A 17,311-nucleotide genomic window follows, 5' to 3' on the forward strand; every position below is an offset into this window, starting at 1 on the left:
GGTATTTTGATAATGGGGTTAAGCACAATTAGTAAAATATCAAGTCAACTGAGGACCCCAGCAGAGTGGGCCCTCCACCCTATCAAATAATGGTTATCTTTTATAAAATACTAATTCAACTTCTTATATAGTCAGAGACATTTAAAAACACTTATTTTATTCTATTAAAAATGTGAATAACTTTCACATACCATTTACTAATTAGGTATGTTACTTAATGTCCCCGACCTCTTATGCATGGAATGTAGCAGGTTTATCTAGATTAGGGGGTATGTCAACTAAAGACAATAGGCTAAAATTCAGTACAATTTTATAAATAAAGTTTTATTGAAATACACCTATATACAGTATATTATCTGTTACCTATGGCTGCTTTTTCACTAAAATGGCAGAGGAGAATAGTTGCAACAGAGACCATATGGTCTGCAAAACCTAGAAAAAGGGCTCACCCTTTTCTTCCCCTGATCCCTGTTCTCAATCAGTGGTTCTCCAATCCCCAGTTTACACAAAATGTGTCAATGATATATGGCAAAATTTATACAATAATAACCACATTACTATACTAACACATACAGAGCCACAACTATAGGCTTGCTAATTTGACATTTTGGAAAGGACTGTTACTGTTTTGAAATTATTTCAGTCTTGTTCCTTTGTGGTTCAAACAGCCTTCCTATATGAAATGCTACTGACATTAAATAACAGTTTTCTTTGAATGCCTTTGTGGCAAAATTAAAAAGGTAGTAGTTCTGTATATTTCTTCCTTTATTTTACTTTACTTTTTAAAAAATTTATTTGACCAGGATATTGAAAAATCTGGGAACCAGTGGTCTAGTCAACATTTAGATTTGTTCTCAATCGTAAAACCCCAAACACAAATATCTAACAAATGCACTGTAAGATCCTGAAAGGCAAGGAAAATATCTCAACACCTACATCCTACAAAATACCTAACACACCGTCTTATACATTGCAGGTCTGCCAAAAATCTATCAAAACTGAATTTTCCCATAGAAACAAATATAAAGATAGTGATTAAGTATGCAGGTCAGCACATAAAAATCAGTTTATCCCATAATATCCCATAATAATAACGTCAGTATACAACCACATCCATCAACACAGTACTTTTTTTTTTTTTTAAGATTTATTTATTTATTTTAGAGAGAGAGACAGAGCACGAGCAGGAGGGGCAGAGGGTTAGGGAGAGAGAATCTCAAGCAGACTCTAAGCTAAGCACAGAGCCCAACGCAGGGCTTGATCCTAGGACCCCAAGATCATCATTTGAGCCGAAACAAAGAGTTGGTTGCTTAACCAACTGTGCCCCAACAATCACAGTATTAACACTCCATGAAAACACCACCAAATTCAACTTCAGATGTCAGAAAGTTTCCCATTTCCACACAACATGGGAAACAATGAATGGATCCCTCAGCTCTTAGGAGCTGAATAAGGTGCCCAAGTCCCACAGAGCTCAGGAAAAGAATGGAAAAGAAAATGAAAGGGGGAGGAAGAAATCACATGGTAGAGTGAGATAAAGGGAGAGTATACTGGTTTGAAGCAAAGAAGAATGGGACCTTTTATTTTTATTTTAAAAAATATTTTATTTATTTCTCAGAGAGAGAGAGAAAGAGAGAGAGGGAGAGCACAAGCAGGGGGGTGGCAGGCAGAGGGAGAAGCAGGCTCCCCACTGAGCAAGGAGCCCGATCAGGGACCCAATCCCAGGACCCTGGGATCATGACCTGAGCCAAAGGCAGATGCTTAACTGACTGAGCCATTCAGGCATCCCAGATGGGACCTTTTTTTTTTTTTTTTTAAGATTTTATTTATTTATTTGACAGAGATAGAGACAGCCAGCGAGAGAGGGAACACAAGCAGGGGGAGTGGGAGAGGAAGAAGCAGGCTCCCAGCAGAGGAGCCTGATGTGGGGCTCGATCCTGTAACGCCAGGATCACGCCCTGAGCCGGAGGCAGACGCTTAACCGCTGTGCCACCCAGGTGCCCCAGAATGGGACCTTTTAACAATGTAAATTCTCAATGTTTTCTTTTTCTTTCTCAGTATTGCTATCACTGCTAACCACACCTCTTTGCTCCCAAACCCAAATTTTTACACCTTGGGCCATCACCCCTAGCGTTTGCCTGGAAATAATTTCAGTCTTCATGAGGTATTTTTCTGATATAACAGGCATCAAAATATTTAAGAAACACTAATGAGAGAAAAGCTGAAAAGTGACATTGATAAAAGACTACTCATTAGTTATTTTTCTTCAACACTTAGAAACACTCCAAGAATTATACTCTATAAATAGAGTTTTATGATCTTTGTTATTGAACTTCAGTAGGGAAAAAATATTCTTTGAGAATCACTGTTCAAGATTTAAACTGAAAAGAGGAGTAAAATATTAGTACCCTAGAGTGAATTGTAAGCTAAGGACAAAGAACTAAGACTTCACCAAACAGACTGTCCAACTCACCAACTCCACCAGTAGGGCAGGAAGGAACAAGACTAGGATTCGTTCCCTACCAGTTCATGGAGAGGAAGGCCCTCTGCCCTAGAAGACAGGACTGCTGTGCTTCAGAACAGAGAACTAGGATTCCACTCCTTATACTTGCTTTTAACCCGAACCCAAGATTAGGAAGAAGAAGAGGGAGAGTAAGGGGTGACATGAGGATTAGAGGGAAATGAAGAATTGGGAGTGGAAGGGTAAGAGAAGAGGAGATTCCAAAAAGAGAAAATAGTAACAGGGATGTTTATGGTCTTCTAGACCATAAAGCCAGAAAGCTGCCCCAAGGTGGTACACCTGAAGGACCTATAATTTGTGGGAACTATTGGATCAGAACTTTAAAGTCTGATAAAAGCATATTAACCAGTGATAAGCCTTAAAACTAAAATATCTGCCCAAATAATGAAAATAACCTAAGCCTATTAGTAGAGGACTGGATTATACATTATGATTCATCCCTAAAATGGAAGAGCTTGAAATTCTATAGGTAATGAAATGGAAAGATATCCATGAATATATTGTGGGATGGGGGAAAAAATAACAAAGTTTTAGAACATTATAAATAGTATGTGGCCATTTGTATTAAAAATTATTTAAATATAAAAGAGAAAGTATGAATTAATCTGTTAAATCATTTCTTTAGGGAGTAGAGAAAGGGGAAAAAACTGGCTACTTCAAATTTATACATTCTATATTATTTGTATTTTTCTCACTAACTTGATTACTTTCATAATGAGAAATTATTTTAAGATTGTTTTACTCATCTTAATGAAACTAGGTAAACTGTTTTAATCTAGATGACAAACTGCTTACTTGATGGATTTTGGATTTGCGTAAGAATTTCCTGGGGGAGAAAGAATATCTAACAAAGGGAACAGACATCAACAATATCTGAGATACAATGGCCCCTCAAAATCCTGCTTTTTGTGAAAATAAACAAATACAGTTTGTATGTAATAGAAATAAATAAAGCCAAATATGTTATAATACTGTGTATACAAATCAGCAAAATATTTCCCTACCAGTAAACTCATCTATATTGTTTCTATATATACTGCAGTAGTATTAAGAGCAATAAAGAGGACTGGCACAGATTTATAATAGAATTTTAATGACAACATTTTGCATCAAAAAGTCATTTATACAATGCATAAATAAACAGACTAGAATTCAGTGAGACATGTTTCAAAATGATTTTGTGAATTAGAAGATACAATTGCATTCCCATTACAACATGGAATTGAAAGAGAAAATTCTGTGGATTTTAGCATGTTTATTACTCTGACAGCCAGTCTCACCGTACAGTTTTTCTATTCAATAAATTTTTGATAATATCAACCACCAGTTTTACACTTCAAAATAATTTTAATTGGGGGCTCCTGGGTGGCTCAGTCAGTTAAACGTCTGACTTTTTTTTTTTTTTTTTTAAAGATTTTATTTATTTATTTGACAGAGATAGAGACAGGCATCGAGAGAGGGAACACAAGCAGGGGGAGTGGGAGAGGAAGAAGCAGGCTCATAGCAGAAGAGCCTGATGTGGGGCTCGATCCCAGATCGCCGGGATCACGCCCTGAGCCGAAGGCAGACGCTTAACCGCTGTGCCACCCAGGCGCCCCTAAACGTCTGACTCTTGATTTTGGCTCAGGTCATGATCTCAGTGTCCTGGGATCTAGCCCCATGCTGGGCTCTGCCCTCAGCGGGGAATCTGCTTGTCCCTCTCCCTTGGCTCCTCCCCCTGCACACTCTCTCTCTCAAATAAAATGAATAAACAAATAAATAAAATCTTTTTTAAAATGGAAAAAAAATTTTAATTGTATTTAAATTTATAGAATAAGTACAAAGACACTAAGGTGGTATGAAAACCCCAAGTTCAAAATAAGTTCAAGGGGCACACAAGGGACACTTCAACACTACTGGTAACATTCTATGTCAAAGCTGGGTGATGCACATGTATTATTTAACTTTAAAACATATATATGTAAAATGTGTTGCTTTGAAAATATCAAATATTTCCTAGTAAAAATACTTCAGTAAAGCCATGTTTCACATATACATACTTGCAATATTTAATGACATTATGAAGTGTATCATTTTGTACTGGAAGTTTCACAAGCAATAGTAACCAAGGTAAGAGAAAGGTTTTCCCTTCTCTAGAAGTAGTAAAACCAGGTAATACTTGGTTCCTTGGCCTATTTCACCTCAAAACCTAAGGGAAATGTTCTTGGGCTGTCTAATACCAATTAATTCTGATGTAAAGGTTTTTAATTGAGACACTAAATCCCAATGTTAGGGAATTGGTTAGTGGACCTGTTTATCTATAATAGATTACTATATCTTAAAAGAACAAGTTAAATTTTTAATATGCCCTTACTGGTAACAGAAAAGATCAAGCTTACTGAATCCTAAAGCTTAATTTTTCTAGTATTTGCTGATTTTATCCCTTAGAATTCACTTTCTATGTTAGTACTGGTTCACAAACAAAGTACAAACATGGCACTTATTTCTCTACATTAAAAATATTTGTGATTTTCAAGGCACTTTCATTTCACTAATCCTTATAACCTCCCTATGACACAGATCTTACCACAATTTTGCAGAAAAGGAATCAGTCATCCCACTCCAATACCTACACAAAACAATAAAATTCTTTGCCTTTGTGGACAGTACATTCTAGCAGGAAAATGTTAACAAACATTTTGGTAAATGGTGATAAATGCTTGGGAGAAAAAGAAATCATGGAAGGGAGATAACTGACCCTTGAACAACACACAGGTTAGGAGCACCCTCTGCTTACCTGCATGCAGTCCAAAATCCATGTATAAGTTTTGAAGCCCCAAAACCTTATCTAATAGCCTACCGCTGACTGGAAGCCTTACCAATAAAGTAAACAGCTGATTAACAGATATTTTGTATGTTACATGTACTACATATATATATTCTTACAAAAGATAAGCTAGAGAAAAGAAAACGTTATTAAGGAAATCACAAGAGAAAATACATTTACAGTACCATCTGTATTTATTGAAAAAAAAATCAGTGTATAAGTGGACCCAAACAGTTCAAACCTGTGATGTTTAACAGTCAACTGTATATTTATTCCATCAGCAAAAATCCAATAAAAATCCAGGTAATGATGAGTTAGTTGGCTGCAGATTCAGAACCTTGAGACACGGGTTCTTTGCAACAGAATTACCGGCTCTTTCAGAAAGTGTCGTTAACTAAATATACTTCTGTAATACTCTTTTCCTTGTAAACCACTCTCTAAAAAGCTTTAGATTCAGAACTGTTTGCAACATTTTATTTAAAAATTCTTTATACCATTATACCTCACTACCTAAACTGATCAGCAGAATGAAAAAACAAAATAAACATAACTAGCAAAAACTGCTCAATACTTCATACTTACCATAAGCATTGGGGAAGTCCCCGGGTCCTGGTCCAGGATAAAAAGGCCCTGGCCCTGGTGGCTGAACTGGATACTGTTGTGGCGGCCCAACATAAGGAGGGCCACTATGACGGTACTAGAAAAGAGAAATTAAAGATATTTATACATAATATGAAGATGGCTTAGTATTAAAAAAAATAAAGGTGTGTGTGTGCGTGTGTGTAAGAGAATTACTGAAATAAGGTGAAAACTCCTGGTTAATAAATACTTTCAAAAATGCTTGCTTGCCATCAAGATGCAATGAGAATGAAGAGAAAGATGTGCATTAGGTAAAAACCATACAGTAAATCAGTGCACAGACAGACATCAGCTCACTGTAAAATTATTTCAGGATGGTAGCTTTCAATGAAATTGAATGTTATCGCGGAACAGCTTAATTACTGAGTCTGTTTTAGAGCAGATGGATATGGGAAAGGGATGGGGCAAAAGCTAGAAAATAAAAATAATTTCTCTAACATCTTAGAAAAACTTAAGAGATACAGAAATATCTCCTTACAATATTATGGAAAATGACAAAATGGCCAGACATAGCTTACAGAAAAGTTCACCTATCACTAAAAACCGATGCCATCACCCACCCTCCCTGCTTCCTCTGATGAGAATTTGGGTTAACTCTCACTCTATTGCTGGACCACACAGACCTGAGAGATACTTTACCTGTGGGATACAGTACTGAGGACCCTGGGGCACTGGGTACGGCATGGGCAGATGGTTAACCATCATGATGTGCTGATTGGCCTGATACACTGCAGTGGGTGTCTGTGCACCAGGACGAATGGAAGGACTGCTGTTCGGGATGGTAGCTCTAGGAGGCTGTATCTGAGGCCTCTGAAAAAACTGAGGAGGGAGAAAAAATATTTATTTTTTTACAAAAGGGAATATGTAAATTTTACTATCTTGAGCTTTCTCCTTTTTCCCACTAATAAAAATGTTACCAGCTGAATTGGAAATACAATATACATGAAAAGAGGCTAAACTGCATGTGGCTGGGATCACTAAAAATATTCTACACTAGGCACGTTAAGTCAAGTTTTGATCACTGCTGTCACACATATGAAAACAGTAGGGCAGTCTCACTTTTAAAATGAAGCCTCAGCTATTTTAAATGAAAATTTATATACCATAATTATTAATTTTTAGATGTGTGATAAAATGTAACAAAAGGCTCTCTATAAGTTGTTCTACTGTATAAAAGTACTTATTCTTTCATTTTAGAGTAGGTGGCTTATAATCAACTTATTAAAAATTAAAAGCAGTCCCCTAAAAAACCACCATTCAAGTAATTTATAAAATATTTCTAGACATAAAGATTTTCATCTCAGTCTATCAGAGTCAAGTTAAATCAAAACTACCAGTAGAGTTGTCACATGCTGCTTGTCACATGATGGGAATGGCCTTTCTTTTCTAAAAAGTGGCAACACCATATTAAAAACTGAACCCAATTTTGCTTTCTTGAATAGTCTGCAGTAAAAATGGAAAATCTAGACAGGCTTAAGAATGGTCTAGAAGGAGCAGAACATAAATTTATCAAATGGCAGCCAGTACCTGTAGTTATTTATGGCTCTCAACTGCAGGCTTAAAAGCCTTGAAACAATATACCAATAGTAAATTCCCACCGTGAATGCATGTATATTCATCAGCAAACAATCAATCTCATTGTAATAATAATAAGGGAACAGAGTAGTAAAGAGGCCATGCAGAACCAGTAATTGTTACCTGGATGGGTCTGAATCCTCCCTTCAATTATGAAGCAAGAAAGCAGCAGGAAACAGAAAGAAAGCCAATGGAAAAGCTTATAGATCAGTAGGAAGGGGTAGGACATAGCATGCAGCTCAACAAAAATATCTTTCTATTTAGTAACAATAGGAGAAGAAGGAAGATTAGAAAATCAGAATGACAATTCTCCACTGAGAATTCAAGGACACGTGGAACTGAAGAACTGAATCACACTTAATTGAATATAAATAAATCTGGGGCAAAAATATTCTAATAGTAGCCACAAGTTATAATAGCTTGAAAGAAAATGTCTTCTTGCAAGTACAGATGGGACTGATTCCTGTTCTTGGCTCTACAGACACCCATTATGTGACTTGGCATTAGTTATTTAGCTTCTCTATGACCCACTTTCCATCTTTAATGGAGAAAAGAGTTAATAATAAAAGTGCCATTCATTAAAGTTTGCAAACATCCTAAGAAATAAACTTTTCAAAATATATCAGACCCTTCAGGACAGAAACCTACTCTTCTCAACTAACACGGCATATAAGAAGACACTTAAAGCTTTAAACTGGGGAAACATAAAACTAGTCTTAAAATGTGGTCTAGCTCCAAAATCTCTTGAGTTGTCTCACAATTCCAGACATGAATATTGATTGCGATTGGTCCAAATAAAGCAAGGATGAGCTTTGACCTTTGGGCCCACTCAGGTCTTACCCGGTCTTACTCTTAATCATCAAGTTACCCACACACAGTAGAAGAAATAACTTTTTATCTTGTGCTGAATTGGAAGAATTAGGATACAGTGTCCAAGGCTCATCCCCTTCATAACCCAGGACAAAGAAAGCCCTAAATAGATTAAGTCACAGAAAAGCAAGAGACAATACAGCAGAGAATGGAGTGGTAGAGTGGATGGGAGAACCAGATGGGGAAGGCCACAGAGAGGAGTTGATGGAGATGAAAAGAAAGTACAAGAAGCAAAGTTGGTAACAGGAACCTGGGCTGGGCCACACCAACACAATAGTCTTGTGGTTATCTCCACTGACACAATTTTGGTGACAGATGCAAGAATTCTGTTTGCTGCAACCAAGAACACTGAACTAGTAAACTTTCCATCCTACATGTCACTTCTCTTAATTACACAGCAGGCAGAATCTATTATTTATCAACGTATGTGAGCTGTAAACACACTTCACGAAAAATTATAAACATTTTTATAACTTGGTTAATATGTCAGAAGCCACAAAACTGTACAGGCCTTAAAGAGAGGATAGCCATTCATCTGCTCAACTTAATAAGCATTTCTCCATGTTAGATGCAGTGGATAGAAATCTTACTCCTGTAAGAAAGATCCTTTTCCACCAACTCTAGAGGGCAGCGAAGACAAGGAGAGTATCAAACACAACAGGTGATGATCCACTATGGTTATATTATAATCAAATTTTGTAAGCATATTTACTCCCTGAAGAGACATGGTGCTATTAACTTGTGCAGAGCAAGAAAAGCAGATATGGGCACAGTTTACTGTATGTGATTCTTTCTCTTGGCACCAGTTTCCAACTTCTCTGCTGGGGTTTTTAACCCCGTTTACAATAGCTGAGAATACAGCTTATTCAAGGAGGATTCAGAAGCCTGTTTTCTTCAGTGGTTTTAAAAGAGAAACAAGTGTTTCTGATGATACTGCTAATATTAACATACAGCTGAACCCAGGAAAACACAATTTATGGTTATGTGGACATGTAATATTTTTTATAAACTAAGACTTTGGCTTTGAAGCAATGCAGAAAAGTGTATTCAATTATGCACATTAAATAACACTGAAGATTTATATAGCACTTACTAGCTACCAGGTACTACTCTAATTATTTTACATATATATTAAATTATTCTTACAACAAACCTCTAAGGCAGGTAATATTATTAACACCCCCATTAGATATATGGGGAAACTGAGGGACAGGGAGATTAACGTCCTAAAGGTCTCCCACCTGTAATTGAAACACAGTCGGGTTTAGGTGCATAACTCTAACACACTCTACTTCTCATGAAATGGAACACCCCTCGTATTTTCAAACAATTGTTGACAGTCAAAAGAAATTTTTTCTAAGGCTGAAGGGATGTGGTGAGACCTTTATCCAACTACATTAATGGGTGGCATATCCCTCAATCGTAACATTCCTGATAAGAAAAATGTTCCATCAATTACTTCACAAAATTCATGGTTATTATTCAGGAAAATAAGTTTCTTCTACCTACAAAACTCTAATTCTCTATCTCCCTTATAGTAACAGACACCTATTCATATGCTTTTACATCCTTGGTCCAACATTTAACAGACCTTTTACTCAAACTCACTGCACTAAGATTTTTATAAGGACAGGCTATCTGGAGCTTATTTTCCCCCCTTAAGAAGTTCCTTCCCTTCTTCATTCTTCTCCCTCCTCCCTCCACAGAGGAGATTCTACTATCTATAGGACTAGAAAAGGTGTAATGGCTGGAAAGAGCTGGATTCTCTTTTTTGTACTCTCTCCTACCATTCAATTGTAAATTTAGAGTTAGATTTAATAGTGGTGCAGGAAGTTAAAAATCTGTGGGTGGGCATGGCAGCAAACCACAGGTTATTAAAAAGAACCTGTGAGTGTGAATGGGCCTTCCCAAACTGCTTGCAATGCTTCTGAATCCCTTTTCCTCTCCACTGATCAAACTCTCCTGAATGCTGGATGGAAAGACAGTAGTACAAGCCATTTAGTCTAACCATATACCTAAAGTTTAAATCTCTTATTTGACATGCCCTTCAAGTTACAACACTTGAGTAACTGAAGACATAGTTCCATTTCATTATTAAATGGAGTTCTGACTTTCCTTCTACTGGCTCCAAATTTTTCTCTCTGTATCATCTTCCCTCTGGTCCAATAAATATTCCTAAAATCACACCAAAGACAAATCCTTCTTCCAAAGAAGTGACAAATCTCTAAGTTATGTGAAGACAGCCATCACTGCCAACTTTCACACCAATGTCTACTTTTTGTTCAAAGTCAATTACTACCCTCCATGTCCTGTCCCTCCAACCAAGATACTGAATTCCCTCTTCAGCTTTCTCTCAATATGGTCCCACAGTTCAAAGCCTCACTAATAGAGAACCAAACACAAATATCCAGGTGGTGTCTGCCCAGAATGTACCTGGCCTCACTCGATAAATTTATCTGTTGCTAAATGAAAGAGCAACATCTCTCTCTTATTCTGGCTGACTATATTTCCATTAATATAATGAAGAATAACAGGAGCTCTTCTGTCAACCACATTTTACGACTGATTGGTACTGAGTTACAATCCTGTAAAACCCTTAAGTCTTCTTTATATATAACTTGGCAACAAGTCATGCTCTTCACTTTTGCATGTACTCTTAGAGTTGTGTAATGAAGTTCAGATAGGGAATCATGTACGTTGTTCCTTTGAAAATATATCTGGCTAATTTCAACCCATCATTTCAGACTGTACAGATATTTCTGGATTCCAAATGTGTAATACAATGTCAAAACCACATAACCATTAGCAAATTTGACAGGCATGTCATTAATCCAAGTCACTGATGAAAATGCTGTAAAAGGCTAGGCAGAGAAGGGAGGAATTGTGTACAACGTAAGTATCATCTCCAAACCTGATTTCAATCTGTTTTAAGTCTTTTATCTTTCAGTGGTCCACTAGTATGCCAGGAGAATGGCAGGGAAAGAATCAGCCCTCACCTGAGGTGGTAATTTGCGCACCTTTTCCAAAGGGCTAGGTAACATTTAAAACAGAGGCTGAATTTGGAGTATTCATGATAGATGACTTTCATTGTAACATTCTAGAAGCCAGAAGGAAAACGCTACCTCTTGGAAAATCCTTCTAAAGATGTGATAATTATACCATTACCTAAAATTTCCTGGCCAATAACATTAGTAATAAATGCTTTCTGAATATGCTGGTAATTCTATCACTTCTCATGACTTCACTCTTCCTAAAATCAGCAAAAGACAAGTATATCTCTAAAAAAAAGTACATAATAATTCGACATTCTTTGAAAACTACCTATTCATTTTTAGCAACTAGAAAAAATCATATTCAATCACATTAGTTCTTCCTATGTGGGAAAAAAAACCACTACGGAATACTTAATTTGCAAAGCAATAAAAACTATATCAAAAATATGTTTCTGAAATCCCTAGCTTTCTGCAATATATAGTTCAGTCTACCAGAGGAATAGTAAGATTTGCAATTGCGAATTTTTTAGGTTAATGTCTTCAAAAATTCTAAAGCACTCGTGAGAAAAATAACAGTGCTATAATTTTCTCACAAGTTATAAAGGAACAAGCAGTGAAGAGTCCCCATAATGGGATATCATTCAAGTATCAACCAGATATTCTGCTGACTTATACCACTTTATAATGAAGGCTATTACATTCTAAATTCTTTCTATACTTTCCCTGCACGTGGCCATTATCACATAATTTATGTTTCATTAAGAATTAGAAGATGTAAGCCCCAGAGCTGAGTTGTCCAATACAAGAGCCACTTGCCATATTTGATTACTTAAATTAAAATAAAAAATTCAGTTCTTCAGTTGCATTGCAACTTTCAAGTGCTCAATAGCCACATGTGGCTAGTAGCTACTATAGTGAACAGCGCAGACACAGAACATTTTCATCACCATCACAGAAAGTTCTACTAGACAGTAGTGCCATGGAGGATTATGTCAGATGGAAGAAAAAACCCTAGGATTCTGTTCAGGGTCAGAAGGTGTTCTGTCTGACCATGATGCAGACTCTGAGAAATGAGCATCCTTGTAGAGTACTTCGCTCATAGGTATAGGTTGAGAAAGGGGGGAAAGATAGGCAGGCTGTGTCACTGTTAAAGGAAATTGACATTTACCAAGAATCTATTATGTGCCAGGGACTGTGACAGGCAGGTACTCTGATCCTCACAACACCCTTAGGAAACAGGTGCTGTTGTTCTAACACTTCAATATTTTTTCATTTATGAGCATATTTTATGCATTTCTCAGAAAAGAAATCTGAGGCCCAAAGTTAGTTTGTAGTAAAGCTAAGATTCCTAGTTATGCCAACTCCCAACCTGTATTTTCTTTACTATCTCTGCCATAACCCTACAACTCTTTGAATAGAGCACTAGATAAAACTGCCTATTCCTGACTTACATTAAGCTCTGAAAAATCTAAGAGGACTGGTCATAAGACTGCATAAATGCTTGATCTTATTTCCAAGTAATATCCATTAAACTGATATGCCAGTCTGGCCCCAGAGGCAAGCCCTAAGCCTTCATCTATTTTACTCTCCAAATCTAAGAAATTGCCTAGAGCAATACAAATATTTCTCTACCAGAAACTAAGACTTCAAACATAACAACACACTTTGAGTACAAAAACCTTTAAGGGTAATGATGGAAAAAAAAAAAAATCAACATAAGCCAGCTGTTTTTTCTTTTAATCTTTTAGCAAAAAGAACAAAACTACAACAGGAAAACATGCACAGTTTTAATGCTGCTTACCACTAGGTAACATACTTCCTTGATGCAAAATACTCTTAAGCTTTATCAAGCTTTTATTCGTTTACACGAAATTCAATTGCTTTGAATATGGCATACTAGTCAACATTTGTGAATATTATGGGAACTAAAATCACATATCAACACACTGCAAAATGTTTTTGTTCTATGAACACTTTTAAATACCAATTCCCTGGTCTTTCTCAAAATGCAAAGATTACTCAGCCATAGTATTTAACCAACACTTGATCTCTGTTGTGAAACCCAAAAGTAAAATAAGGACAGGAACACAAGTAACTTTAAACCACAACTACACAAATTTCAACTACTAAACATGAAATCAATAACAAGCCAGAATCTACATTATACCAAGTGACTTGCTTTACTTATGAGTGTACGTTCTGTTCTTTCAGTTTCTAATTACCTTGGGATTTTCAAACATCAGACTAAAAATAGTTGACATATTTCTAAAGCCACGGGTGTTTGCATATAAAATTACTTAGTACTTCTTTTACCTTTGAAGAAAACTGTTAGTCTAATCTAAAGCTCTCTTCAGGTTAGAAAATGCAAAAAGAATAGAACATCCTAATTAATCTGAAGAAGCCCTGTAAAAGCCAAAAACTAATGGTACTGGAAGAAGACATTGTTGACATAATTTTAACTGGAGCATGGTATCCCTGACTTGAGGGACTCAGTAAGAGCTCTGGCTGGACACACATAAAGATACTCTAAATAAAAGTAGTTCCAAGAAATACATTCTATAACAGTTTTTTGGTCCTATTAAACTAAAAATATTACTATCCAGAATCTTATTTGTTTCATTTCAATTCAGTTAACTTCATTTTACGAAGAAGAAAAAATACATATATAGGTTCTAGATTACTGAACTGGACAATCGTGGTTTCATTTCACAAGCAATTACCTCCAATTAGCTTATCTAAATAACAATATTTTTTTTCTTCATAATATTTATAGAACCAATTGTTACTAAGCATTCACAAAAACTTACGTATTTACTGTTGGACTTTAGAAACAACAATCATAGGAAACATCATTCAGCATCAAATTATTGTATAAAAAAAATAAGATCATAGTGTGAAAGGATATGTGATCAGAAAGGTAGCCACTAATGAACAATTCAATAAAGGAGAAATGAGAAATCTGTTCACCAAGTCTAACTATTCAAAGCTAATTCTAACCCTTGATTTAATTTTTTCTGGCCAAAGAAAACAACTACAGATGAAAAATCCACTTGTGCCTTCAATTCACAACAAACCAAAAATAACCTAGGACATAGATGTTTTTCCCCTTTAAAAAATGTATTCTCTATATACCACTCAAAGTTTTTTTTATTGTTTGCTCTCATTATGTAAATCTCTATGTACTGTTTTGTCTTATAAGCACCTCCTTCTGTATGAACCTCTACCTGACGTACGTTCGTTTGCTCGTTCTTTCTTTCTTTCTTTCTTTCTCTCTCTCTCTCTCTCTCTCTCCCCTTCCTTCCTTCCTTCCTTTATGAAGGGGGGAGAGGAGAGCACAGGGAGAGGGGGAGAATCTTAAGCAGGCTCCATGCCCGTCACCGAGCCCAATATGGGGCTCTGTCTTGTGATCCTGAGATCACGATCTGAGCCAAAACCAAGAGTCAGACGCTTAACCAACTGAGCCACACAAGGAGCCCCTCTACTTGACTTTAGATTTGAGGCAAAGATCGCTTTAAATAGAGACTTCAACCAGTAATTCTCAAAGGGGAAATAGTATCACCACCATGGGGGTTATCTGGAAATACATGAAGGTGTTTTTTGTTTTGTTTTTTAATTGTCACTGGGGGAATTCTACTGGCATTTAGAGTCTTAAGGCTGCTAAATGAACTGCAACTTACAGGAAAGCTTTTCATAACTGGTTATCCCACCCAAAATGCCAATATCTATTCCATAAGTGAAACAAACCAAACTGGCCTGTACATCCATGGATATAGTAGAGCAAACTCTTCCTAACAATTTGCTATAGGCCACACCACTGCTTCAGCCAGCTCCTGCCCTGCGGTGCCGCCTCAACCCCATAGCCTTCCCTCTTCTAGTTCTCCACAGGAACTAATTCCTGCTGCTGCCTCAACCAAAGTTGTATGTTTCCTTACTCATTTAATTATCTCTGGTGTAATGAAAAAATTTTAACTGCTATTTAGAAAGGAGGAATGCCAGAGTAAAAAGCAGCCAGCCACCCGAAGTTTTTGTATCCAAAAGTAATAATGCTCTGGATTTATGATGCACCTCAAGAATCTATCTTCAAGAACTAGTATCAAAAAGTAATTATTTTCCTTGCTAATGAATAAATAGTAAGTATATACACATATGGAGTTCTATTCTTTTAATGGTTGAAACATGCCATAATTTCACAAGCATCATCCTATAGCTAAATAAAGGACCAATCTGCCAATGCTTTCTTAAATCATTACACATGAAAATGATTTCAGAAATGAAATCAACCTTTTCTCACAAAGACTCCTTTAAGTTTTCCTTGGATTTTGGAACTAAAGAAAGACAAAGAGTATCACAAGCCTTTAAGCTCAGAAGAAAGTTCAGAAAACAAATTTTCCCAAAGAAGACTATTTATAAAGGCTTAAATACAACATCACTATTTGAGGACCATTGTGATGGAAGAGAAATTATAGAAACACTTAGCCTTATATGAGGAGCTCAGAAATCGTTTTTCTTAATCAATAGTTTCTCTCTACTCTACTTCTGGAGCAGAGATCTCCCAGGTTTCTCTGTTAGGAGTATCTCTCTGGCTCGATCGCTGACTAAAATTTAAGCCTTGCCTCTGTAACACTTGACTAAATATTTTATAAAATTTATAATCAATCTTTTTACTTAAGGACTTATCTTCTTAACTATTAGTAATCTTGCCCCATAGATCTGTAGTATATGCCAAACACTGCTTATCATTTTCCTTCCATTATCTCATTTACTCTTCATAATCAGTCCTAAAATGGGTACTAATACTGTCCCCACTTTACAGATGAGAAAACTGAGGCTGAGACCAGTGAGTAACTTGCCCAAAACCACCCAGTTAATAAGAGTTAAACCTAGGTCTAGTTGACACCAAACGGCAAGCTCTCAAAGTACTTTAACAACACTATCTTTTGATACTAAAAAATACCCGAATTTTATTTCTTCATCTAATCCAAAGAATTGCCATCCACTTCATACAAGCACATCTGAGTTCTCCTGCAAAGTGTCTTTAGCACCTCAGAATTTGCTTGGTTTTCACATTATCTAAATTGAAAAGACTTTATTTTGAGAAATAGAGCCTTATACTAAATCACTGGTAGACAACAAAATCCTGCAATTATACCATGTCCATTTACTCAGTAATAAGAATTCTAACTATGATAAACACAGGTAAGCAATGGGTAAATTTCTCTCATTTTATCAAACCATACTAGATTGCATAATAATATCAAAAACAGCTACCACTTATTGTTGCTTACTTTGTGTCAGATACCTAAAGAATCTTATCTCTAATACAGAGGGTATTTAGCCCCATTTTACATATGAGGGAACAGTAGCCGGAGAAAATGTTTCAAGACACTATTCTATAAGAAGCTATTTGGAAGGAAAAACCCTGCAAGGCTTTTTTCCCCCCAAACCACCTCCTCTAGTATATTCCTGCTAAATAAATAAGTGGCAGCATATACATTTTTCAGTTTTAATTTATACAATCACTTCATTTAAAAAGAACCAACAGGCTATAAATATTAAAATTAAATAAGATATTTATTTTCTATGTATCCTGAGAATAATTCTATGCAGCAAGTGAATATGTATTACCATTAATTTGATATTAGATCTAAGTTAGTAACTGAGATTAAGTGATTTTAGAAATACTAATGCTATTTTATACACATCAATACAAGTTACATCAGAATGTTAACAGAAAACCCTTAGAATGTTGCCTGTTCCAGTCAAATTTAAACAACACGTATATCCACAAAATCTGTGAGGGCTTACTATATCTAAAATTTTTCAGGGTTCCCTAAATTCAGAGCAATTATTTTTTGGGGAAAAAAGATACTCTATTATTTTTAAATTATGCCATCAACAGAAGGGAAT

At 36.1% G+C, this 17,311-nt stretch overlaps 1 protein-coding gene across 3 annotated transcripts in view; it reads right to left on the reverse strand.

The window, feature by feature from the left end:
• Positions 1 to 17,311, reverse strand: part of EIF4G3 (eukaryotic translation initiation factor 4 gamma 3) — a 361,657-nt gene that overhangs the window by 171,585 nt on the left and 172,761 nt on the right. For all 3 annotated transcript variants that reach the window (XM_040645901.1, XM_040645903.1, XM_040645902.1), the window contains 2 exons: positions 6,606 to 6,785; positions 5,910 to 6,024 (listed from right to left, as the gene is read on the reverse strand). In XM_040645901.1, the coding sequence (XP_040501835.1) occupies positions 5,910 to 6,024; positions 6,606 to 6,785 (295 nt within the window). The remainder of the gene's footprint in view (positions 1 to 5,909; positions 6,025 to 6,605; positions 6,786 to 17,311) is intronic.

The sequence above is a fragment of the Ursus maritimus genome, unplaced genomic scaffold (genome assembly GCF_017311325.1).
Source record: "Ursus maritimus isolate PB19 unplaced genomic scaffold, ASM1731132v1 scaffold_32, whole genome shotgun sequence".
NCBI classification, from domain to species: Eukaryota; Metazoa; Chordata; class Mammalia; order Carnivora; family Ursidae; genus Ursus; species Ursus maritimus.